Raw genomic sequence first — 26,798 nt, 5'->3', positions numbered from 1 at the left:
AGGAGGCACGAACGTCCGCCTTGCGCCCAGCTACCAGCCAGCACAATTACAGCTGAACATGAAGGGGCAGCCTGCTCTTTGGAGCCGTTCCCAAAATAACCCCACAGGCATCAGAGAGAAGAACACTTAGAGCCTTGCCTGGACACGTGTCTAAAAATCTCCAAAAATAGCTCCCGCTTCCCCTTTGAAAAACACTGCGGTTCCCAATGCCTCACAGGAACTCTGTTTCTGCTCAGAGAAGCCACAAAATAAGTGAGCAGCCCAGAATTGATATACGAGCACATCTGGACTAGCCGAGATCAGCCTTATGGAGAAGGAAAAAAAAAAAAAAATAAAGATTTTAAACAGCATGTGTCAAATCCAGGGACCTTTATTTCTCTGGAATGGAAAAAATCTGCCAGCCTGGACAAAAAATTGCAGGCGGCAATTGTACATTCTTTCAAATAAAAAAAAAAAAAAAAAGAACACACACAGAGGAGTTTGGCTCCATAAATTTCTGTCATAAGAAACAACTTTGAATTGTACACCAAGCTTTTTACAAAGCATCAACGTTAAGATGTTTTACCGTGCTCTATCACATTCTTGGCCATTTATACAGAATACGCCATACCAAATGCTACATCAGCTTAAGACATTTTTAAAAATTAGTATTAAAAAGATACAAAGGCATGTTGGCTTTCATTTGGGTTTTTTATTAAGACATGGGAGTTTTCTTTGTTTGCTTTCCTAAGGAAGTCACTAAAAAAATATAATAACTTAATTCGTAAGGACAAGATTGGTTAAAAATCCAGCCTTGGTTGCTTGGCAGCCTTCTGAGCTCGTACCTCTGTTGCTTCCATCAGTCTAACAGCACCGCAGGCTGCAGACGTGTCCCGCGGGGCCTCAGCCTGCACTCCAGATCTGTCCATGCTCTCAGTTACCATTTTTGTTCAGTTTTCACCGTGGCCAGGAAATATCCCCGGCCAAACGCTAAAAGCGATCTTCAGCCAAACAGGGGATTTCAATCGGGGCCAATTTCACATGGATTTAGCCCTTTGTCTTTTGCCTCTTTGTACATCCTTTGGAAGTCTTTAAAACGAGGGGCACAGCCCAGCCTGGCCTCCCCAAAGTGCATGCGTCCTGTGAAAAGGAAGTCTCCGTCTCCTGGTTTCACCCCACACTCCAGCAGGGTCTTTATTTGCCCTCGCCAGTTCCCACTCTCCCCCGTGAGCTGAAAGACTTTGCTCTTCTGCCTGTACAGTTTGTTGACACCGACGTGAATTATGGATTCTTGCTCTTCTGCCTCGTTCGTTACATCTTGAATAGAGCCTCTGATCACTGGAAACAGAAAAAGAATGTAAGGAAGAGTTACCCAAACCCTCTGGAAGGACCGGCTCCGAACTCAGCCTCATGCAAGCAGGCAGCTCAAGGGGAACTGATTTCACTACAGCAGCCCCAGTTTTGATCCTTTAGAGTTAAGTCTGTATCAGTAACCTCCAGCATATATTTGCATTTGTTACAGTTTATATTTGTTACCTGTCCAGCAAAGAGCACCCACATATTAAATTTAAACACAAAAATAATTACATCAGGAAAATAGGATCCATCACAATTAAGAGTTCCAACAATAAGACACATGCTTAGAGCTCCCTGACAACATACTTTCTGTTCTTCAGCCATTACAGACACCGGCTAATATTAATTTCCCCTTTAAAAAGGGAAGCACGGAGAACTATTGAAACTTCTGGTCTTTCATCCACAGTCCATTTTAGGGTGGCAAGTAAAGGCCTCCCCCCCTGCACACACCCAAGTCTCTGAACTTCTACTTCCACTGTGGTTGACGGGCCATTCTCTGTCCACCCTGGGGAAGCGCCAGCTGGGTCCTTCACACCTCTCCCACGCACAAGCCCCTTTAGGCAGCACTGACTGCTGGTGGAAGTTGGCAGGCCTAAGCAGGTGTCCATCAGCGTTCATGGGTGTCACATTCAAGTGAGCCACCCCTGGGGAGAAGGGACGGGGGAGGCAACAACTCACCAAAATCACTAGTGCAGACAGCCAAGAGGACTTCTGTGTCACTGCATGGTCGGCAGGGAGCTGCAGAGAAAGGGTCAGCGTGAGCAAAGGGCTAAAAGACAGTAAATAAATAAGCTGGTAGTTACATTAACCAAAAACAAGACGCGCGCGCGCACACGCACACACAAGACATGGGGACAAGCGGTCCACAGACCTGTCAGGCATCAATAACGTTACAAGAAATGGAGGCTAACCCTAGGCCCTTCAGATTTTTGTACTTACGTAGGAATATGGATCTCTTTAATGCTCCTGCTGGGATATATTATGTAGCGAACACCCCACACGCTTGCTGCGCTTATGCAAAATATGTTTTGATAGCGGGTGCATTTGCAGCATGCTCTGCTGTAAATTCAAAGCTCTTGAAAAGGCTTTGAAGATCGTGTGCCCTTTAAACTCTGATGGCAAAGCTTCTTTCTTACAATTTCTATCGAGTGCTGTTGGGCTACTTCACAAGCCATTTTGTCTACCACCACATCAAAGATCCAGGAGGTTAGAGAGTGGGGGAGGCAAAGAAGGGAGGAAAAATAACCCCAGCGCATGTGTTTGAGGGCGTCGAGGCAAAGCGGAAACTCGAGCCTGTAGCAGTTTGAGCTCAAGCAGCACAAAGACCATTTCCTGTACTGCTGGAAACATTTGGATATCTGCACTAATCTAATCAATGCAAGAATGTGGCTCCTCTTTGTACTCAGCCAGCTATTTCTGAGGAGAAGGTAGTGTAGTTGCAGTACAGATGTTTCTATAATACCCTGTTGAGTTCAGGAATTTCCTTACTATCAGGGTCTGCGCTGCCCAGCGATGCTAATTAAGTCTGTCCACTGGCGGCCCAAGGATCAGAGCCCACATCTTCCACTTGATGTCATGTTGAAGCGGCCCTTACATTATCAGTCAGAAGAATGAAAACCCATCAAGCGCGCTGCTCTGCCTGGACTAGTACAGGCAAAGACTACAGCAAAGCAGGGCTTACGCTGGAGACAAGGCGAAGCATTGGAGCTACAGCTTATTTCACCACGCAGTCCATGGTCAAACCCTAAGCTGAGGCTACCCCACTTCTCCCCACCCCCCAAAATTTAGTTTTTGAACGTCAACATCTGAAAACACTTAGTTACCAGACTCCCAAATAGTCACACCCTTCCTCTCACCCCCGCCTGCTTCCCAGAGAAGTTTATGCATTGCACTAAGAAGTAGATTTAAACTAGTCTAAACAACATGTAGCCAGTGCCTACAACACTATTAGACTCTCTCTGTTAGACGGCATACGCCATTCTTTAACGTAAAACACAGCAAATCTCTAATTTTTTCCAAGGTCCCAGAAAAGCAGTGATCCAGAAAGAAGGATTATTGAACCAAATCCACCAGATCTGCTCCAGTCAGATGATTAAAACACAGTGTAACACACTCTTTAATAGGATTGAAGAGAATGTAAAATGCACATTTCTGGGCAGAGATATTTGAAGGAATAATTCAAGAAGGTTAAAGAGCTCCAAAAGAAGAGACAAGTAATAGGCAAATTAGTTTTGTTAAAGCATCTGGATCAATCGGGCGTTTCTATTTAGCCAAGTCAGAATGCCTCCAGGGCCTTCAGAAACAAGTCAGCCTTACCATCCTTCTTTCCCCCCACATACTATTTCAGCTCTCTTTTTTGGAAAAGTTTGGACTTTTCAAAACAAATCAACTGTTTAATATCATGAGAAATAGAGAGCCAGCCAAAGCCCGGACAGAACTGGAGAACTACAATAAATTCAGTCTAAAGATATTTTAGACTCAAGAGATTTTGATTAGTGGCTAGACAAACATCCAAGTTTTATCTGACAGACAAAATTATATTAGTCACATAACATCCTGCTATGGAGTTGTTTCATTCATGGCACCTACAAAACTCATCCAGGGCAAATGCCCCTCTTGCCTGGCCTGCCTGCGCCCAAATCAGGGCTTGGGTTAGATCAACCAAATGGAGGGAACCTGCCAACCTGCACAAATCCTACAGCATTTTTACATGGACAGAAGCTCTAAAACAAAGCACAGCTGATGGACGTCCTCAAAATCCACAGCTGGACTTCAGACACTGGATTTCAGATATTTTGTTCTACAAAGATCTAATAATGAAAAGGCATCTCATCCTTTTTAAGTCTGAGTGAAAACAGTCTTGGTTTAGACCAGACATCTCTGTAGTTCGTCCAACCCCATCAGAAAACTGAAAAAACAAAAATGACTAAGCCATTTTTGTTCTCGAAAGGAGTGCAACACAAGCAACAGCATTAAACATGAAAACCAAAATACTTTAAAAGTGGTTCCTTCCATTTAAATAGACTGACACTATAACAAGTCAAAATAACAAATCTCCACATACACATGGAACCAAATAATTTTAATTGGGGACGCTAGGCAAGATCCTGCATCCTTTTTAGATGCAAAAGGAAATTAGAAGTGCTCAGCATTGCTCACACTAGATCATTACTTAAAACCTACTTCAGATCCATGCTGACTCACAGCAGTTGGGTGGCATGCAAGCTTATTTAACAACCATTTACCACCACCCATCACTGCAATACCAGACATATGAAGAACAGAAATCCTCTTTAGTGGAACAACTCCCACATCTGCATTCACAGAGTATCAAATATATCTTGCAAGTGGCAAAAACAAGGTATGTGAGCACAGATGGAAAGCGAGTTGTGAAGGATTACCGCCGAGGTAAATGGACCATTAAAAAGCAAATAACATTCACCCGCTACAACCAAAGCTTCGTTCCTATACAGTCTCATGAAAGAAACAAAACCCTTAGGAGGACACAATGCCTACGTTTTCTTTTGAATCACAGTCATTAAGGAATCTGTGTGGTTATGCCACAAGTTAGTGATTTTAGCTGCAGTTCAGCACTCATGCACGCCGGGATCAGCGGCAGGTGTTTTCCTCCATCAGTAGGTCAAAACAACCCACACACCTCAGGCTAAAGTGGGAAGCATCCTTATAACTAAAAAAGAAAACTAAACAAAGCACTTGGCTCACACACAGCAGGTGAAGATGTTCATTTTCTGGGGAAACAGGCCCAGTTACTAAACAAGACGGCTGTGTTTGCCGGATGCCCGACTCCCTGGGGATGTCTCTCGAAGGCTGCCCAGGTTCTCGCGTCCAAAAGCGAGTCTATGAACTTGCAACAACAACATCATCAACGTCAGCTGCTCTAATTCCTTTAAACTCGATAAGCCAAAGAACCTTAACTCATACAGCAGCAGGGGAAGGGTGGAAAAAAAAAGAGAGAGAGAGAGAGAAGCGCAACGTTTTATTGAAGCCCTCTAAAGCCCAGATGCCTATAACTCAACTCCACTGCTGGTGGCATAAAGCCTGCATTGTGCACATCGCCTGCCGACTCTCCTGGGAATGCCTTTGATGGATTTTGACAGTATCCTGACCTGAAGTAACCTGAGGCAGCCCTCTCCCTCCGTCTCCCCAGTCCAGTGCCTCCAAAGGCCTCTCTATTCACCTCCCCGCTGAGGGAGATGTAATTACATCATTCCTCACAAGCCAGCAGTCATGTCCCAGCTGCTTTGAGCGATTTGCCCTCTGAACCTGATGTTACCGAGGAGGATGTGGCGATACTAACAATAGACCGCACTTGTTGGCCAACAGCTTTGTCAAACTCTCTGCTGGCCCTCTCCGCAGGGAGGCAGAAATGCTCAGGAAGAGAGAGGGACGTGCCCTGAGGAGATGCCATGAGCTCCAGAAGGCCCCCAGCCCAACCAGCACCAGGGAGTTGAGCTGTCTAGAAAGGATTTCCTCCAGTATTGGGGATGGATTTAAGTGCACCTTTAGTGCTGCAATTTAGCATGAGGCTCCCCTGTCTCAAGAGCTGTGGGTAGGTGTTAGCGTCCTCCCTCAGCACACAGGACTCCAGTCCTTCCTCCTTTGGTTTGCAACATTTGCACACAACCCTTCTACACGCTGAAAATAGGAGATGGGGGTTATTTGAAGGGCCACCGTCATGGTTTAGGATGACAGCTCCCTGCGGGACACATTCAAAGTGAGGCGCACTGGCTCTGGCTGCAGGCATCGCAGAAACCACATGAATGGGCCTGATCTTCTTTTGAAACATGTGTTTCAAGAGCCACACATGGGTCTGACTGACCTTACCTTACCCCAAAACCAGCTTCCAGCCCATAAGCAGTCTCCTCTGTCTGTCCTGAATTTTCTCAACACACTCCACAACTTCATAGCTATCAAGAAGACTAGATGAAGCAGGCTGCAGGTCTCTATACACTGTCCCAAAGCTCCACTTACTGAGCCCAAAAGACCTTCTCCATCCACCCTGTGTCTCTGGGTAGGCTCTGCTGCACATACAGCACATAGGCTCCGGCAGCACGCGCAGGAAGAGAGACACCCTTTAAGCAGAAGTGAAAATGTTTAACACAAAGTAATTACAGAAAACCGCTTTACCGAGGAATACCCTTTGGTTTTATTAAGAAGCTTGTATACATGTGCGGTGTGGTAGAGGTGTGGATGGTGGGGGAGGGAAACACAGAGCTGGTTTATCTGTGCTTCCAGTTTCCGTGGCATACATCACCCACACGTTAGTAGTTCTGAATAATTCTTTGAAGAGCAATCAGACCTTTTAAGTATCAAAAGCTACTGAGGAGGCCCAGGCAGGTTTGCAGCATTATTTTCTGCTAGCTTTAGGTTTAAATCTTCTGATTAGAACAAGCAGTCTTTTCTCTTGCGTGCTCAGCAGATGACATTCAAATGGGTCTCGTCGCAGACCAGGCTGATTTAAGCTAAGCCAGCCCGTACCACAGCACCTCAAGCCGTACCAGTGTGGGGCCACAGCAGACCTGTCTCCCAGATGAAAGCTCTCAGCCTGACATCAGCATCACTTCATATGGAACCAAAAAAACCCACCCACACCCTTCAATTCTGCCAGCAGCTCTATAATTGCAACCGTACTGGAAAGGGCATCATAGGATGAGTCTCCTTCCTGGAAACACGGAGTACAGTCTTCTGAGAGCAGATTATAAAAATAGAGATGCGGTTTCTCCAATGATGGTGCATTTCTCAGTCATTTTTCTGAGCCCTAAGCAGAAATGACTATGTCTCAACTGATTACTGGATAAGTAATTTAACTGGGATACAAGAGTTTAAGGGGGAACTTCTTATGAGCAAGAAAAAAATATTTGCCCTGACTCTGCTTTAACTAACTAAAAAGTAGAATAAATCATTGTAATTGTTTCTGCCTCAGTTCACCTAGGCTTCCTCTCTGAAGAGGCCACACTTGTGCCATGAAACAAGTCCCTTACAGCTCATATACCAAACAAAAAGACCTGCTACTTTGCAGTGGAGGTGGACAAGAATTTGACAACCACTCTGGTTTACCAGGCTTTGACTAGTCACCTCCTTTCTAGATATACCTTCCACTTTCCTCACCCCCTCAGAAAGCTCTTCCTGAGCAAGCCAAAAAAACCCCATTCAACCTCAAAACACTCACAACCCCCACACCAAAACACCATCTAAACTACATCAACGCATGTGCACATTAAGTGCATCTCAAATTTAAAATGGACATGCTAGCTGGGAGCCCAGGCCAGCAGAGCTGCATCCAGCACACCTGCATTTAACATAATACCTGCAGCCGCACAGCGAGGGAAAACGTGGCCAGATGACACAGAGCATCTCCGCAGCTGGGCTGGAAGTTACTGACACCCAGCCACAACGCACAGAGGAGCTCGCTCATCACTCTCTTGTTTTACAAGGTTTTCCTGCCTTTGGATGGGATAGGATTACAGGGCTTTCTGCAAGCACTGTGCTTTTTCCAGCATGGCAAGAGGAAAACACCAAGTCAGGGAGAAAACACAAGAGTTGGACTCGCACTACTCCCAACCCCTTGGCTCAATAAGCCTCAGACATGGGATCCGAAGGGATTGTGCTTCTTCAGTGAATAGAAGGTTAATGCTATGAATAACATACTGAGAGAGTTTAGTGCTCTTCTGAAGGCAGAAGAATTCATCCCCGTATTTGCTAGAAAGTTAATCTGAGCCCCTGCGCTGAGCAGAAAAGGCGGATCAGAACAAGGATCATGAGCAAAGACACAAAACTGAGACTCCCTTCTTCTGCAGACAAAACACAGCCAAGATTTGGTACGGAACAAGACAGTGATTCAGCAGCCGGACCGAAATCATGATGCTGCAATGACATTCTCCCCTGACTTCTTTACATGAAGCAGGGATATCGAGGATTTTACCTCTTCAGAAAAGAAACTGTCAGCTGCAGTTCCTTGACTGAGCTTCTTTCCAACATTCAGTTCAACTTGCACATATGTACAAGTTTCCAGAAGTAACTTGGAAAATATAGAGACTGGCCAAGAACAATTTAAACCTGCAAATAAGTTTAATGAAATGCAGACTCTTACATGCTGTGGCATGGATTGTGCCAAGAGTATTGAGTTAATACCACTTCCTTCCTGCAAAGAAAGAATAAAAATAGCATATTGTAAACCCCACCATTCGAGATGTGATGACCTTTGTGTTCTGAGAAACATTAAGAGACCATAAACCAGAAATTTATCTTTTCACAGAAATGTCTTCCAAGAGGGTATTAAAGTCCTTAAGTACCAAAGAAGACTATTTATGTAAACAGTGTGAGGAAGAGATTTGGTACTAGGCGAGCTCCATTTGCAACAGCTTTCAAAACGAAACTTGGCTCAGCAGCTACAGAGCACGTAAGGATCCTCTGGGACTGCAGAGTCAATGCCTTTTTGCTGTTCCAAGATGCAGCACCCATTCTAACAAATGAGCTGAAAGGTCAGCTAGAAACACAAACAGCCATTTGTTTAAAACTTTTTTTTAAAGGAATGAAAAAAAAACCCCACAGAGCAGTTTTTATTCAAGCAGCATTAGACATTATTAAGCTCTACCTCCAGGCCCATGCACGAGTTGCATCAACTCAGGAAAAATTCTGAGAGGTGTCATATCTTGAAGACACTTCTTTCTGCCCCACCTCCTCTGGGCTGCTTGCCGCTCCACCAGGAAAAACGCCTGTCCCAAACCCCGTCTCCCTCCCTCCCCTCCCGCCGCATGCGCCCGACACGCACAGCTCAGTCTCCATCGCTACCCCGACCCTCTCCAACCTCCTGATCGCAGGGCAGCGTTCAAAGAGCAGTGCTGGGCTTTGGGCTCCCGTGCTGCCATGGCACAACCTCGGTGCCGGGGTGGGCAGCGACGTAATGCTAACAGGATCAGTGCCAACTCCCAGCTGAGCTCCTACACTTACCCATTGCATCACCAGCACTATAAAAATCCTCAGTTACTGTCAAGCCTGCAGCGTATCATGTCCAAAGAGCCCTACTCAGCAGATCAAATTTTCAGTTAAATTCCTTCTGTCTGAATTGCAGCAGCAAAGAGAGCCCAGCAAGCAAGAAGCAACTCTGCAGCTGTGCTAGCCCGCGTTCCTGTGCAAGCAGCGCTCGCAGTCACCTGCCATCTCTTTCCTTTCTCAATCCCCCTTCCTAACTGCAATTAAAAAGAAAAGCAGGCAGCAAGGTGACTGCTGGGAATTTCTCCTGCTGTATGTGCACAAGACACCAATATAAAGCCATAAATATATATATATATTTGTTTATCTCACAGAGAATAAATTCCTCTCTCCTTCCTCAAACCTACCGCTGCTGCCCAAGGCGGGTTAGGAACGCGAAGCGCTGGGCAGGCGCGAGCATGGCCAAGTTGCTGCAAGTCAGAGGTGCCTCCGGAAGGCTGAGGGATTCCCCTGGTCTGCTCCGACCTTGCAGCCGAGGAAGGGCTGGGGCAGGACCATTCTCCTGGCTGCCCCGCGAGGGCCCGCTAGCACGGGCAGCTGCAGCATCGCCCCTCCACGCTGCCCACCTACCGCCCAGCAGCACAGGACCACAGCAAATATTTCTACTGACTCAAAACCCACAAAGATTTAGGGTTTGGCTCATCCCCTCTAAAAATCACTCAGAAAATATTTCTTTTTTCTTCTAAAGAAAATGTCATTCCGAAGCCTTGTAAAAGCACACACTAATCAGATCTAGAAAAACACAGTTATAGAGAGAGCTCTGATGTCTTGTTTGGTTTTGTCCCTGACAGCTAACAAGACACTCAGCGGAGATGCCATGCAGTGTTTGCAGGGCAGAAAATGAAAAAGTAAGGTGGTTTTTACCCCCGTGCCCTGGGGAAGCTGTGCAGCCAGGTGCGCGGCCCCGGTGCCCGAGCTTCCCCCTGCCCCTGCCCGGGCTGCAGGAGAGGCGGGAGCCGGCACCTACCGCCCGGCTGGATACCTGCCAGGAACGCAAAGCCTTCCCTCCCGCCCTCCCCGCCACCCTCCTCTTCGGTCCAGCCCATTAATGCCTCCTATGGAGCAGGGGAATAGAAATAAGTAACAAGTGGCTGGTTAAAGTTAAACCCTGAGAGTGAATAATGACAGATCAAAGATTAAGTAAGTATTAAAAAAAAAAAAAATTTAAAAAAAAAAAGTAGCATACGTGCACTGACATCCACACAGGTCCTTCTCCTTCCTGTTTCTAGAAATCAAATTCTTCTTGGTATGTGGGAGAGCTCTGAAGGAACAAGGCCAGTTTTCATTTTAAAACCACATTTATTTGATCAGCCTGTTCTTGAGGGGGGACTGTGGAAGGGTGACAGCTCACGCAGTGAAACGTTCAATGTTATAACACTGTTCAGTTAACCCCAAAAAAGTTACTTAAGGCTTTCCATTTGCAACAGGAAAAGCTTTAAGATATATACAGCTTTTCTTATTTAACCGCAAACGTTTCTTTGTCATATTAAGATCATCTGTCAGATCTACATAAGCCTGGACTTTTTCCTCTTTTTTTTTTTTCCCTCCTTAAATTTCTCACATCCACTTATACAGAGATGAAATTGGTGTAAAGGTACTAACAGTTCTGTGGGGACAGCGGTGCATCCTATACAAACAGGAACCGTCCTGGGGCGTTACAGCAATGGAAAGCCAGGCCAGGCTCCATATTAAGCCTCCCAAGGTCAGATTTAACATATCACAGCTTTGGGTCCAGGGTAGCTTTCAAGTATCCATGTGATATTACAGTGTATATTTTCCAGCTTCAACAGCAGATTAAGGCGAAAGATACTTTCTGTCATGCAAATCAAGGCCCTAACACAGGGAAAATATGGCCCGTGTTTCAGTAAGTTTCTTATTCCTCCGGGAAGGTGGGGGGCAGGAAGAGGAATGCGGTTCCCCCGCCCTCCCATCCCTTCTTTAACTACAGCCTCAGGAATTAGCAAACTAAACAGTTTTGCAGAGCAAGCACAGAGCATTATTAAAGACTGCCAAGCAACTCCGTTGGATTGCAAATCTGTTTGTGGGACTATCTTCCGCAGCACGTAAAGGTCAGAGCAAAGCAGAGCCCCAGCTGCCCGGACAATACACCTGACTGCTTATTGGTTTTGACTGCCCACTGAGTTGAGAAATAAGCTAACGGCATTCGTGGCCAGTCTAGCAAAAATAAGCTATTTTCTTACCCCCTCTCCCCGGCAGCTGTGTATTTATCATTGCAGCTCCATTGTCACCTCCTCTGCCCGCTGCAAAACCAACTACTGTCCTGGCAACATCAAAGGACAAGCAGGGCCAGAGGAGACTGCTGTCAAACTCATTTTCTTGGGGGAAGAAGAGATTAAATTAGGGCATTCCTCCAATTTTGGTTTCGCCTTTTTGTTTTTTTAGGTGAAGGCATCTCAGTTCAACATTTGTGACCTTATTGAGGCTCAGATCCTGAAAACATCACCCCTGCTCAATTTAGGAACATGTAAGTGCATTTGCATTCCCCGAGCATCAGACCTGCACTTTGAAATCATTTCACACAAGAAGAAACCCAAAAACTTGGCTCTCAAACTCTCCCCCCCAGTCAGCCATTCGCTGGAAATCTGGCCACTTCAGGCACATGAATAATTACAGCAGGTTTCTAGCTCCTCAAAATTAATCCCACTCCAGGCTCTGTAATACAGCAGCCAGCCTGACCAATTTAGATGTTGACCCATGACACCAAGTTCAGTGATATGCTCTCAAAAACTACCTTAAAATGTGCTTTTTCAAATACACGTAGGGTCAGTGAATGCTGTTTACTCTTACTTTGTGCCCAGTTTTGTAGCATCGTTTACTATGGGAAAAGACATGAAAGTTACTACGGAAGGCCTTCCTGCAAGGAGGGTGAGCGCACAAAACACTAGTCTGAAAATACCTTATCCTCAAGCAGGAGAGTCAAAATGGTCCCTTATAAGGCCAATAATTGAAGTGTATTTCAAACAACTGCATTAAAGGCTGTTTTCTCGTGGTTTTCTCTTAAAACTTGCTGCTGATCTCTTAGAGAGAGAAAAAGTGTATAAAACAATAGCAAACCTTTAGCCGCACCGGTGACCCTGCCTTACACACCACCCAGGCAACGTGCACTCGGAGTTACGGAACAGATCCCTTGGCTTTGCTTTGCTGCTCGTTGTGCGTTTGCCAGCAAATGCTGGTGGGAGGAGTGCGATATCAATTCTGTTCTGTGCAAATCAAACCAGACCACGCTCAGATTTACTTTTCTTCGCCTAATACAGCATAACCCCAAGAGGTATGAGAGGTTTATCCTGTGCAGAAAACTGGGGGGAGGGGGGCTAAAAGACAAAGCAAGCCATTTTTTCTCATCTCATGGTGGGCATTGGAATATACAGCCCTGCCAACCCTGCCGCACGCGGCGGTGCTCCCACCCCGCCACGCAGCGAGGTGCCAACATCTCGGCTGATCACAATGACTCAAGCAGAACCTGTGCTAAACAGAAAGGTCGCGCGGACTTTCAATTTAAGTGTTGCAAGTGCCTCTTTCCATCACCTCTTCTGCTAACGGCTGCGATGAGCGCGGCGGGGACCGACCGCAATTTCCATGTTGCGAATACCTTGGCAGAGAGCGGGCACCGCCAGCAGCAGCTTCCTGCTCACCGGCCTCTGGGACAAAGAAGCACCAATGTTTCCGCTCCGGCAACAAGAGAAAAATACACCAGCGTATCTGCTGCTTCAGGCTACAAAGCTCAGCAGTGCATTGAGCCTCCAAGGAAAAAAAAAAAGGAAAAAAAAAAGGGGATATTTGGGAGCAATTAGAGGAAAGCAGGAGATTAGGAACCTACGAGCTGCGATGGCAACGGTGCTCTGGGAGAATGCGTGTAGAGATATGGCAGATTGGTGCCCCACCTCTGCCAAACCCAAACTGCATTAAAGATCAGAAGTTAAGAAGGGTGCTTCAAAAAGCCAGTTGTTAGTAGAAACACCGGCATAGCCCAAATACTTAGGAGCTTTCTTGATTTCCAATCTGTTCTCTCAGGCCAGTGAATTAACAGCATTACAGGAAATAGCTGAATACTGTTCTTAATTAGTTAACTGGATTTATCCAGTTTTGCCTTGTTTTTCAGACACCCACTTGAGTGCTGTACCTCCTATCTATTAATATTCTCAGCCAGGTACCCAGCATTAATAAAGAAAACGTACAAAACAGTTACTAGAACCTGCTCTAAGTCAGTAGATGCCATCAAGATAAAGGGACATTTTTGTTAAAGTTTGACTTCTTTACTACACAAAAGCGGGTGGGTAATGAAAGGGCTTTCAATTTACCTCCTGAGCTCTAACAATCAAATTACAGACGTCCCCATGAGGGTGCAATGGGAAAAGCAAACTACACACCTTACGTAAAGCTGGATCCAGAGCTTGGACGCGGCACTTTGAAACAGATTTTAGGTGACAAAGTAAAGGTCTTTGAAGGGGGGAAGAGGATTGACCTTCCTCTCCAAAATATTTGGTCAAACCTACAGATTCTTGTTTCAGACTAGTTGAGCAGTAGCTGAAGAACTTAAAAAGCAAAAAATGATCAAGGGACCTTCTCACTTTTCATAGGAGTTTAACCCAAGCAACTTGCTGCGGTGCAAGGCAGACCTAAACCAGGCACATGCTCCACTACAGCCAAGAAGCTTACGTGGGTCGTCACCTTCAGCAAACATCTAGGAACGACATGGCCAAACGATATTTTTGCCAAAACCTCTGTCTACTTGCCTGCATAGGCAGTATACCAGAGACCCACAGTATCTTCTTCCAGCACAAGCAGAAAAGATTAGAATCAACAGAATTCAACAACCTAAACAAGTTCTGCTGCTTCTCAAATGGCCTCGGGCCAAAATGTCACAGTGCCTCAGTTCTTCAGTTGGGCAAACACCTGGGCTTCAGAGCCTTACTGCAAGCATGAGCCGAAGTTAACGGACCATCAGTGTGGATGGGAATTATATAGGGCTCCAATCCAAACCCTCACCTGAAACAAAAACCACGTTCAGGCACCCATCACTTTGGGCATCAAGAGAACGCACCCATCAGGATGCCTGAATTGTCCAGCTGACCCTTCTTAGGGACTCCCCACTTACATAAAATGGTGACAAGTGCTGTAGCGTGCTTGCCTTCACTCCTCTCCCCATCTTAAGAAACTACAAATCCCCAGAAATGCACTTCCTTGCTCACTACTATCACAGTAAAAACCATCCCACACCGAATTTCAGCAATCTGAATTAAAACCTACCAGTACATTACAAATACTTCCTAACATTAGGGAAGCCTTAAGAGACTGCGATACAGCAGACTCAGAGCCAAGAAAAGGATTAAACCCCCAAAATCTGGAAAATTTTAAGGCCGCACTGTGTCATTAACCCAAAAGGGAAAAGGGAAAGGCCAATTCAGAACCTGTGTATGTTTTCTACTGAATTATTTGCTAGTCTCTGATTAAGTGGGAAAGAATGATTGTAAACTAATAAAACTTGAGGTTTTATAATTAAACCACAGGCACCCAGCCAAGCACTGCTGATTTGTTGATGCACCCTGCAATGTCAGGGCTCCGAGGACACAACAGGTCATTAAAGTATTAAACAGATGACTTACACTCTTTAATCAGAGCTGGGATGCCAGGTTAGGAAGAGAGAGTAAACTCAAGGGCAGAGTACAATAATTATCACCAGGAAACAAACACAACATTTAGCAAAGTCAAGAGAAGTTGTTAGCGAGTAGTTATTGCTCAAGGAAAGGGCTGGATTACTGAGCCCCACACCTGGGTCTTTTATGATAGTCATCTCCCCCACTCCACTGTCCTAAGAAAATAATGCAATATTTGTGATTTTTCGGTCCTTCGCCATCAGAAGCAGCGCTGCAGCGTTAAGCAGGACCAGGAAGTGTGCAAGCCTCCTCTGCCCAGCCCTGCCAGCACATCTCTGCCCCCATCTGCGACAGCATCTCACATCTTTGTCATCTCTTCGCACGTACTGCCAGCCCTGCCGAACGCCGTCAAACTGCAACTAGGAGATGAGCAGGCTCGTTTTGCCAGTGTGCAACAGCCGAAACACTAAGCCACGTTTGTGACCGAGGGACAGATTATGCCTGGGGAGAAACGCAGAACCTTAAATCCAGTTTTCAGCTCCTTAAGGTCAGCACTTGTCCCTGGCTTGAGCCTACTCTCTGATGAAGAGGCCAGCAGCGACTTCAGTCAGTTGAGGTAAACTTCCTCTCCAAATGAACAGCTCAGTAAAGGGCATTTATTTATTTAGAGGTTTCACAGAAAAACTAGAGGCAACTCCAGAAGAAAGGCGGTCCACGAACTGCAAAAAGCCCCAAATATATTGCTTAATAGAAGCCTCGCAAGGCAGCTATTTGGCAGTTTCCCCGGACTTATAGATATTTATAGGAGAATAAATGTGCTCATCTTACTAAGTAGTGGAAAGAGTCATGTATGGCATTTTCATCATGTTTTAACCCCCCCACCACCCCTCTCCAGAGTCTGGGGATCCAAAAAAAGGCAAGATAAATAATTTAAAATACAATAGAGATCCCTAGGTTGCCCTGAAGGCTCTGCTGATGAACTATTAAAAAGCTTCTTCTGTCCAAACAAGACACTTGGAGGGAGAAGCAGATAGCCTACCACATTGTTTTATAAGGCAGCACTGAAATTCAACCACTGTCTGTTACAGCTGAAATTACAGCAGTCACAGAAAAAGTGATTTAATACGCCTATCAAAAAGGGAGGCTGTAATTGGATTCAGTCCTCGGTTTGACTTCTGAAAGTCTCTGAAGAAAACTCCCATCAGCTTTAAAAATCTCCAAGATTTTATGTGGAATGAAGAGCACTCTGTTCTAAAAACACAGCAGTTTATGCCGGCTTGTGATGTTAAGTAAGTCAGCAGCGAGTCCTCTTGATTTTAGCAAAGTTCGGAAGAAACCGTATCTATGTGTAAACTAAGAAAGCAGTGATGAGCAGTACATATTATTTTACCTACATGCAAAAGCAATTGCAGCTTTTTTTGGGAGAAAAAAGAAGTGTAGGACTTTTCTTGGTAAGTTTAAGTGACTTATCGCTAGCCTGCCTGTGTCTCCATCCTCACAGTCTGTCAAAGAAGCACTGAATCTGGGAACATTCTCCAAATAACTGATTAAACAATGTATTTTATGTCTTCTGCAATGGAATTTTACTACATAGCTAACATTCTGCACAACATATTCATCTTTGCAGAAATGATCTTACTGGGAAAACAGCTCTGCAGCAGATACCCGACTTCTTCTGCAGCACTTGTAAAATGTAGAAGCAGAGAAGTCCACTTAAAATGCAGAACTCTCGATATTAAGCTACAAGTTGCATACATGCCAAGAGTAAAGAAGGCAACTTAAATATTTCAGTATCTGTGTTTATGGGGGTTTTTTTAATGGCAAACACGCCACCTATCCGTTGTTGGGGTTACTGCATCACCCCGCAGCCAACTGCCGTCTTGCCCAGTTAAAAACTGTTCATCTCAGTCCGACTAAGATCCGCACAAAAGAAAGAAGCCACATCTGAGCTGGTGTGCCTACATCCACACGCGAGCAGGGCGGCGAGTACCCACAAATGGGCAAACAGAAGAATCCAGAGTCCTGTTGCTGAAGGAAGTTAGGGGAGAGGATGGGACTCAAGTTCTGCAATCACTTAACCCAAAAAAGGACGAGGGACGCAATGCCTAGAAGATACAACTGCAGTTTAATTTGCCACACCACCACTCACCAAGCAGCATCTCAGGCAAAGCATATGGTATCGCTGCCGCAGAATCTAGACAGCCTGCATACTACATACAGTGTCTTTAGGCTCATTTTACATCGGGTTTTACCCTGGGCCGAGTCATCTCAAGTGTGCTGCGAGGAATCTTCTCCCCTGCCGGGGGGCTGCTTTCACTCCTTACCATTTCAGAAGAGAAATCTGGCTGCCACCACGGCCTCCCCACTTAAAATACCTAAACCCTGAAACCTCCCTAGTCATTCGGGACAAACTACCCTAGACCTGCTGCTCTTCAGGCTATTCTGGAAATCTCCACTCCTTGGTTTTGGGGCTAAAAGCTGGAGGCAATTCTGAATGGAGGAGATGCCTGAATGAGATACCGCCTATGTAAAAAGAATTTCCCCTTCCCCTGCCATCCTCCATAAATGCTAGTTATTCTTCTTCTCAACTGTCTAATTGATTAGCATAATTAGGTTACACCTAGAGCGATTGTTCCTAAATGGTATTTAGTTTTCTATTTAGTATCAGACTTTACCGGCACATAAGCTCTTTCAGCCTGTCCACTCCCCCACTCCCCCTTCCTACAAGCTTTTGGTAAAACTCCTCCCTACAAAACTTGCTTTTCACAATGGTCAAGAGAAGACAACACTGGCACTGTAAAAGTATTGTCATGGTGTTGAAGAGCTCTGCCATGGCACAGTAATGCTCAAGAGAGTGTAATAGGCATTGCTAAGGAAGGAACACACCGTTTTCCTTGTTTAAAAAAAAAATAATTAGGTCAGCAAGTAGCAGTAGTTGCAGAGAAAAAAAAACACCACGGAAAAGGAGTTCCTCCTTGTTTAAATGTTTATTATTCAAAACATGCAGCGGGGTCTTAAAAACTGAGTAAAAAAGTAGTTAGAAAACTGTTACAGCAAGGCTCGGAAGCCCAGTTCACGCTGGAGTTCACTGTAGGGTAAAGCCAGCTCCTGTGATTCACCCCACGCCTGCAAGGGGAGAATTGTTCACAATGTAGCCCTTAACAAATCATTTGGAATTCAGCCTATGCTACCAGCTTCCAAAAAACAACAACAGCAAAAAAAAAAATATCCAGAAAAAAAAAAATCAATTCTTCCGCAATAGCCTGTTTATAAAACATGTCCTTAAAAGCACATGAAATTCAGACCCAACCACTTTCCCACTCACTCACTCTGCCATCTGTTACACATCCAATACAGAACGTGAAAATATGACCAATATCCCAGAACTCACCAGAAACTGTGTGCAAATCGGATGCTATCCCCTTGTTCATCAGTTCGTACTGGAAGCCCGTAATCTTCCTGCTAATGTCCTGCTGAGGAGTGGCCTCAATAAACAGGCCCCCCTGATCATAACCAAAGCAATATACTTTACTGGGGCTGCGATCTCCATCTCGGACCAAGAGTTTCAGTTCTCCAGTTTTTTCCAAATAAATATTTGCTCCTGCAGAGTCCTTGAAGGGCTTTATGCAAACAGTCAAATGTTTGTAAGAGGCAGGTGAAGTGTTGGGTCGCAGGTTGACTATGAGCGCTCCCGTGGGATACATCCACTCTATTGCCCCTTCAGAACAGCGGAGGTAGACCTGTTCAACATCCTTCTTGTGAGACTCGTGAGTTAGGCCACTGGGGGAAGAAAGAAAGAGAGTTAGAGACATGACAGAGCTAGTAATGCGACTGTCATAACCTCAAACCTTCAAAGACCCCCATCAGCAAAAGCAGGAGATCTATGACAGTTCTGAGTACCAGCCCATCCAGCTCAGCAGCAGTCAGAAATGCTCATCTCTTGCAAGACTGCAACCTTCATATTATGGGACAATTTAAAATCGTCTCCCAAAAGAAAAAGTCAAACCGCTAGTAATTGACTCCAAAATTAAATAGGATATAAGCACATGATCAAAAGCAATTCAATTACTACAGCCTCAGTTACTGCCCATCAGCTGAGCTGTGGCAAATGACTTGGCGCATACTAAGTAAAACACGTACGCTTGAACTCCCTTCCTGGTGGCTTAAACCAGCACGTTCTCCAGCCTCGCAGATCGGACTCCACCTTTTGCCGAGTACTTTGTTCCCCTTCCAAGTCTATATTCCTAATGGATGTGAAACTGGGAGGGATGCCAAGCTCACCCTGTGAACTGGAGCAAAGGGTTGCTCTGGGTGCTAGTGATACCCTCTGCCCCAGCTGGGCAGTCCCAGTCTCCAAACTGGGAGGTAGGGAGAGAAGACACTACACGCTCCAGTCATAGCTGGGAAAGCACCGAACTATGCTGCTTGCTTCGCTTTGTGAACCACGTTCCCCACCTCCCCAACATGAGATTTAAGCTTAGCTTATCACTTTACTGCCCAGCTCCGATGGGCTCCGAGCAGACACACAGCAAAGGGAACACATGGCCAGCTACCATCACCGGGGCACAGGGCTACTGCTGGTCCTGCCTCCTTACCCAACACCATGGCAAAAAACTAACACCCCAACAGCCATTTCAAGAGCTGGTGGTCACAGAGATGGGACGGGAGAGCAACACGGGGATCCCAGGGCCAACTGCTAGTGAAAGGAGAGCAAACCGCCATGCTCAAGCAGGATGACTAGTAAAGCCCCAGGACTAGCTTGCCCACAGCCTAAACTGGGAACAGTTCTAAACAACCCTTGCTGCCTGCCACTGATGCTGGACCAACACCACAGGTTCTTTACCCAGAGCGACTCAGAGCACTAATACATCACCACATGCTGTAGGCACTCCAGTTAAAAGAAAAAGTTGTGGGAAGTCTGGTTTATTGGTTACCGTATTTGGGCCATTGGGCAAAAATCCTTTGGTCCCTGTCCTGTCACAAACCTATTACGCGAGTATGAGCAAATCACTTCACCACCAAGCTTGTTTCTCCTCCTACGCTTTGCGTACCTAGTTTCCAAACATAAGCATCTTTTCTTCTGTGCCCGTAGAGCACCACGCAAAATGAGACCCTTCAACCCAGCTCAAGGGGCTGCTTTGCAGTGCTTCAGAGAAGCTTCACAACATTCCCACTTGCAGGCAGATGAACCAAGGCAGGGGAAAAAAATTTTTGAAAGGATTAAATGACTTGTCTGAGGTTACACAGGAAATCTGTGGCAAAGAACATATTTTAGTATAGTGCAAGTAATGACATCAAGCTCTGGTTTCTCAGCAGAAACCTCCAAATACACAGCTCCCCATCCCAAAGATATATTCAGGTGCTAAACAGGGTTTAAATTCAAGTCAGCATTTAGAAAGTAACAAGAAGCCATGTGTAAAAGAAGGGAGGGGGGGAAACCCACATGGTTTGCATTTACTGTTGACGTGACTCATTATTGTGAGTGTCAGCGTGACCCACTAGATAGAGGTTACATGAGGAAGTTCAGGAAAAAAAAAAGTCATATTTAATAACAATGGTGCTGGCAAACATGTGCTTTTGAATAATCTTGAAAGCCACATCAAGAACGCAGATGAGGAGAAAAGAGGGACAAGCTTTTGACCTTTAGTCTCTCGCCCTCAAATTCAGTAGTACTTAACACATTCAGGAAACTTAACTTGCAATGGGATATTTCAAGTTGACTGTAAATCCACATCTGGTCCACAAAATCAGTTTTCACCACAGCATGCGGATGATGCCACTCAACAGAAAACACAGAAGTCTGTTTATGTGCAAGCCGTGAATAAGTAAAATTAGAGAGTGTAAAGCTTATCCCTCAGCAAAGGGGCAAAAACCTACCCTCACACATCACTTGCTCTTACTCAAGACATCAAAACAAGCTGCAGAGGTTTTGCAGCACTTACACTGGCAAATTCCTCCCTGAAGCCTGAGTGCTTAAACAGAAGCAAGATACCAGGGGCAAAACTCTGAACTCATGCAGGGAAACTGCTGTTGCAAGCGATCCTAACAACACCGAGGCAGTGAATTTCTGCCAGAAAAAAAAAGCCTTAACATTCATTTTGTTCAAACGTTCATGCTGTTCAAACAAAAAACAGGGTGGACTCTGAAATTATCTTCTGAAAGCCAATTATCTCCCACAGGCAAGAGTGATGCCATTAGACAGATACATCAAGCACAAGTACCTGTACGCGTTAAGCCTTATAATAAAGGATGACTCAAAAGTTAATACACGCTCCCATTACTTAACAGCAACCACCATCGTCCAGTAAAACCTGTCGCTTTGCTTTCTGTCAAAATGACATGTCACCACATTGAGAGATTGTTGAACGTCATGTTTAGTTCTCGCTAGCCAGGTGTCAGACACACCACATCCACAAAGCAATGGAGGTCCAGGAGCCTTTTTTTTTTATCCCAAGTTCATGCAAGTTTTATTTTGGTGTGGTTTGGTTTGATTTTAAGTATATGGCAAGGAGACGGGGCAGCTGTTTCACGGTTACAGTGATGGATGAGCCATCCATCCTCCCTTTCAAATCTGTGCTGTTTATTGGGACTGACTTCTACAACAAGCACTACTTCCTCATACCAATCCATGAGGACATCCTGAATCACTGTATTTGTCTCCTCACTCTTCTCCCTTTCCGGTTTCAGCCATCCCCCTCTGTCTGCCCTGAAAGACCTATTACGGTATCGGTGCAGGAAGCTGTTATGCTACAACATGCAACAGGTGCTATATAAAGAAAAAGGAGGAATATTCACACTATCTACTTTAGGTATTTACTTTATTAATTCTATTACAGATGCTCTGAAGAGCCCTAGAAGTACCCACGTCCTCCCAGCACCCCTCAGTGAACACAAGGAACTTTCACTCCTCATTTGGGGTATCAAATTAAGGCTGGCAAGCTAGAGAACACTGAGACTTTCCCCAGAACATCCACCGGTGCAGAGGACAAGATCGATGGACATAAGCAGACACATCAGAGCTGAATTCTCACTCCCACAACCAAAAATGCCAGACTAGCGTATTCTCAGCATGTCACTGAAGCACTTTTGCCCAAAGCATCGAGAGGTCATTGCAGTACAAAAACCTGACATGACACACACCATAGTGAAGTTTCTCCTTTCTTCCGGACAAAGCTTTCCTGGAAGTTCTCTGCCAAGCTATTTATTAAGATGATGCTATGGCCTACTGAGTGTACTTAAATTGCAGGTGTCAAGCTGAGCATTGCGTCAGATTTCCCTGGAAGCATAAGGGATCCCTACAGGAATCCTAGTGAAGCTCTTCATTGCTACTCAGGGATATAAGCTCGCCACTTCTCCACAAGTTAGTGTAGAAAAAAAAAAAAGGTCTATCCAGAGTATTCTGCTTCTAAGATCATTGTTTTTGATATACACATGTATATAAAGGTGAGAACACACCTTCAGGTTTACTGTAGGAGATGACTAGACTCTCAAATCTGCCAGCACAAGACAACCTGGAACTTCACTGTGGGAAGAAAGACTACATTTTGGCATTCAAGTTCTTAGGTTTTTAGAACAGTTAGTTAAGATAAAAAACATCACATGACTTCAAAACATTATATTCCACATAAAAAAATTATTTCTGACCCGTACAGCCATTAGTATCTTCACTGAAATATTTAATTAGGAGGTATTTACTGGTATATCAAATTACCTTTCTTTCCTTCTTAACTGCTAGTCTTCTAGGACAAAGCAGAGGATATTTAACAGCCATAGGACTGCCTGCATTTCTGACACCTGTTTGCTACCAGCAAGGCCAAAGTCAGCCTGGTTTCCTTTATCCCCTCCCGAGACTCCTGTCTGCCTGGACCCCAGGACTCTCTCACACAAGTGAAACCACCCAGACTGAACTGTGTGTGCAAGAGGGCAGCTCTTCCCTGCTCCCTGCGCCTCAACGGCATCACCCCCGAGCTGTCACCGCTTTGGCTCACCAGAGCAACAACAGGCGAGTAAGTCCAGGCCTGCACCACCAGTTCACCCCAAACTCAATCACAGGGAGTGGTATTTCACTCCTCCCTGCCCCCCCCCGCCAAGCATCACCCCCTTCATTGATACTCAGGGCATTGCTCCAGCCCTGCCCCCGAGCATGGGCAGTCACTGCTTGCTCTAAGAAAACAGGACAAAAATAAGAACGAAACAGGGCAAGATTATAGGGGTTTGTCATCGTTCTTTTAAACAAACACACTGCGATACTATGTGGTAAGGTCCAGGTAAGTACAGGCAGCTGGGATGCTCGGGATGAAAGCAGGTACATCTTGGAGGGGAGGGTGGGGGGAAGGTATTGCTAAAGCAAAATGATACAGTTAGGGGTTTGCCACAGAACTAATAGGTTTGGTCCTTATCAAATGGGCTTGCCTTCAAGTGGATTCACTGGGATTAAGTATGCATCAACTGTCAAGAGTCAAAGAAAGTTCAGAAAGAAGTAAATACTCAGCATCTGGGTGTTTCAGACAGTAACAGATAAGAAATTATTATGCTGCAAGTCAATCCAGCTGTTTCCCTACTTTGAATTCTCCCTACTCCAAAATACCCTACTGACAGAAGCTGGCCAAACTTTTCTTTTAAAGAAAGTCAGCTTTGAGCAGAATACGAGAGCCAGTGTTTTACTCCCCGGGTACAGAAAGCCTGACCCAGCAACACTCGCTTGTTAGCCGAGTCTCTTTTTAAAACCATGAACGGCAGAGGAGGAGGTCACAGCCCCAACCACACACGTTAAACTTATTACAGGCAATTCAAGGAAAGATAATTTGGGAGATAAACACTTGAAAACTGGAGAGCTTTCACAACCAGCGCAATTAGAATAAATCAGGAGCCAGGCCGTTGTGCCAGCCCCTGCTCCCAGGGCTCAGCATCATCACCATCATCTCGGCGGGACGCAGTGCGGGACCAGATCCCGGGCGCAGGGAGCCGGGGGCGCAGCGGGAGGGCCGGGGGCTCCCCGCAGGTGCACCCCAGCCCGGGGCCGGTCCCGGCGGGCCGCGGCGGCGGGAGAGGCCGGGGAAGGTACCCGGGGCTGCCCCGAGCGCGCCCGGCCACGCACCCGGCCCCGCTCGTTCCCCGGGCGCGGCCGCCTCCGCCGGGGGCCGCGGGGAAGATGGTCGCGGGGAGAAACTTCGTGGCGGACATGGCACCGCCCTCCTCCTCCTCCTCCTCCTCCCAGCCCACCGAGCCGCGCCGCCGGGCCGAGGGGAGCCCGGCCCGCCCCGGCCCCTCCATCCCTCCCCGCGGCGGGGCCGCTGCCCCGCGCCTCTCCCCGGCCAGCCCGCCGAGAGGGGCCGCCGCCCGCGGCGGGGGACGGCCGGGCAGAGCCGAGCCGAGCCGCCCTCCAGCCCCGGCTCTCCGCCTCGGGCCGCCCCCATCCCCGGGCATCGCAGCGGCGGCGGGGGGGGGGCTCTCCCTTTTGTTTTCGGCACCAACTTCCCCCCCGTTACACCCACACCCAGGGCGGGGATGGAAGTGGCGGCTCCCCCCAGCCCCAGCCCGGCGGGGTCTCGCCTCACCTCCCCTTCCAGTTGCACAGGTCGCTGGAGTACTGAGCCGCGGCGCCGCCGGCCAGCAGCAGCCGCAGCCCCAGCAGCAGCGGCAGGAGCCCCGCGGCCGGGGCGCCCCGCATGGTCCCGGCGCGGTGCGAGGAGCGGCGCGGAGCGATGCGCAGCGCCCGGGGGACTCGCCTACATGGCGGGGAGCGCGGCAGGGCGGAGCGGAGCGCCTACCCCATGCCCAGCTCCGCGCTGCGCCGCTCCGGCTCTGAAGTTTTGCACCAGCTCGCTGCGGGCTCCCAGCTGAGGGGCGGGGAGCGGCCCTGCCTCCCCGCACCGCCCGCAAAGGGCCGGCTCCTCCTTCCCCCCCTCCTCCGGGGCGGGGGGGGGGGGGGGACACGGCACTTGCTGTGCGAGCAAAACGCGGCGCCGGATCGCGAAGGGCCGCTGCCCCGCGGGGAGGGTCTGGCCCGCTGGGTGCGGGACCCCCCGCAGGTGCCGCGGCCGGGGGTGCGAGCCCTGCCGCCGCTGCGGGTGTCCCGGCCCGCTCCCCTGCCTCGGGCTCTGCCGGGGGGCGATGCCCGGAGAGCCCGGTGGGAGCAAAGGGTTTCGTTTGGCCGGGAAAGTCACTGGGCTGCTCCTTCTGCGCTGGGGGAAAGCGGGGTGCCAGCGGGGGCCCACGGGCTCTCCCCGGGCAAAGCGGGGTGCAGCAGGGGCCAGCGGGCGTCTGCTGCCTCTCCCCGGGCAAAGCAGGGTGCCAGCGGGGGCCCGGGGGCTCTCCCTGGGCAAAGCGGGGTGCAGCAGGGGCCTGCTGCCTCTCCCCGGGCAAAGCGGGGTGCCAGCAGCGTGCCCCGCCGCAGCAGGTTGCTCTGCCCACAGCAGGATTATCGCCACTTGGGCACAGCTCCCGAATGGATGGAGGCCGGTAATTTTGCCAGAACCTTCCTGGGTCTCCACTTGCCAGGAAGCGCTTGGGACTCAATCTTACTTGTAAAACTCTCCAGTACTTAATGACCACTCTGGATAACTCCTTGTCTTGTTTTATGTCCCTGTTTATCCCATAGCTGACTTTGGATACTTAACCCTTAGTGGCAGAGACCCTCTGAGAGAAACCAGAGGCTAAGAAATGCCTTCCAGGATGTGACGGAAGCACAGGGGGTGAATCAGCCCAAAACCCAAAGTACCGGGGCCAAGGTAGATGGGGAGGGGAACAAAAGAGAAAGACCGATGGGGGGATCCAGCTGCATGCAGACGGTGCTCCAATGTGCCAGGTGCCACATATTTCTCTCAAAAAAGCAACAAGGGAGTCGAGATTGATATTGCACATCCACAGATAGGAGAGGGGTTAAAATATTTCCAGACCACTGACTTTCTCTCTCTCCTGTTGTTCTTTCGAGCCCCTGTCACGCAGCTTTGTTAAGGGCACTGCACAGAATTTTCTAGGTGAGAGTTCATGAATGAATATTAAACATTTACATCCCGTTCACAGTTTGGTGCGTTACCCTCCTTAGCACCTTTTAAAACACCTTGTGAAGTGCCCTGGTGCTGTCTGGGAGGATCTGATGGCTAAAGCAGGGCATTCCAGTTCCGAGTGCGTCCTGCCTGCTTCTGCACCCAGGATTAAATCCTTCACAGTGTATCCCCTTCCATTTGTGGGTTTAGCTTTTCATGTCGTTTTTTGTTTGGTAAATTACAGGTACTGTTCTGTTGATTATGAAGTATTAACATAATTACAGTAATTATGTCAAATGATGCAATGCATGTAAACATGTAATTAGCATGCAGGGACAACACTGAGCAAAGTGATGACAACATGCAATAATGCAAAACGCCTTATTTTCCTGGTCATGTGCAGTGACACGGGCTTCAGAGCTCAGCGCCTTGATTATTTCTTTAGAAGGAGGTTTTGTTAGAATGTTTTGCTTCCTTCCCTCATAGTGGAAAGAAAAGCACACAGAGAAAACACCGTATTGCTTTATTCCTCGGCGTGTTTATATGTGCAACCCTCTGCACGCCCCCCAACTTACTGGATCTGATTTCCTTTGCAATATTCTAACTCTCTGCATTTGATAAAACAAACAAGTGCCCAGGCAGCTGCTCACGTTACGCTTTGGAACTTTTGAAACTGCCTGAAAACTGGGAACTTTTAAGATACGGAACAGTGCGTGCTATTTTGCAGTGGTTACTACCTCTGGCTTTCATTCTTCCCCTTTTAACTCAGAAAAGGCAGCGGCATTTAGTTCTGGGGACCCAGAAAAGTAATGGCAACATGGGGCCTTTGAAAGCCCCTCCTGTCCTC

The 26,798-nt window shown here is 47.2% G+C and overlaps 1 protein-coding gene across 1 annotated transcript; it reads right to left on the bottom strand.

Moving 5' to 3' along the window:
- Positions 1 to 671: 671 nt before the first annotated feature.
- On the bottom strand, positions 672 to 24,807 carry METRNL (meteorin like, glial cell differentiation regulator). Its single transcript, XM_064466990.1, has 4 exons — positions 24,521 to 24,807; positions 18,355 to 18,743; positions 2,014 to 2,073; positions 672 to 1,317 (listed from the first exon to the last, which is right to left on the bottom strand). Exons 1-4 carry the CDS (start codon positions 24,631 to 24,633, stop codon positions 1,001 to 1,003), a joined length of 879 nt encoding a protein of 292 aa, XP_064323060.1. The 5' UTR covers positions 24,634 to 24,807; the 3' UTR covers positions 672 to 1,000.
- Between the last annotated feature and the right edge of the window lie 1,991 nt (positions 24,808 to 26,798).

Source organism: Phalacrocorax carbo, chromosome 16, assembly GCF_963921805.1.
Source record: "Phalacrocorax carbo chromosome 16, bPhaCar2.1, whole genome shotgun sequence".
In the NCBI taxonomy this organism is placed as follows: domain Eukaryota; kingdom Metazoa; phylum Chordata; class Aves; order Suliformes; family Phalacrocoracidae; genus Phalacrocorax; species Phalacrocorax carbo.
This window is presented reverse-complemented; position numbering and strand designations above follow the sequence as displayed.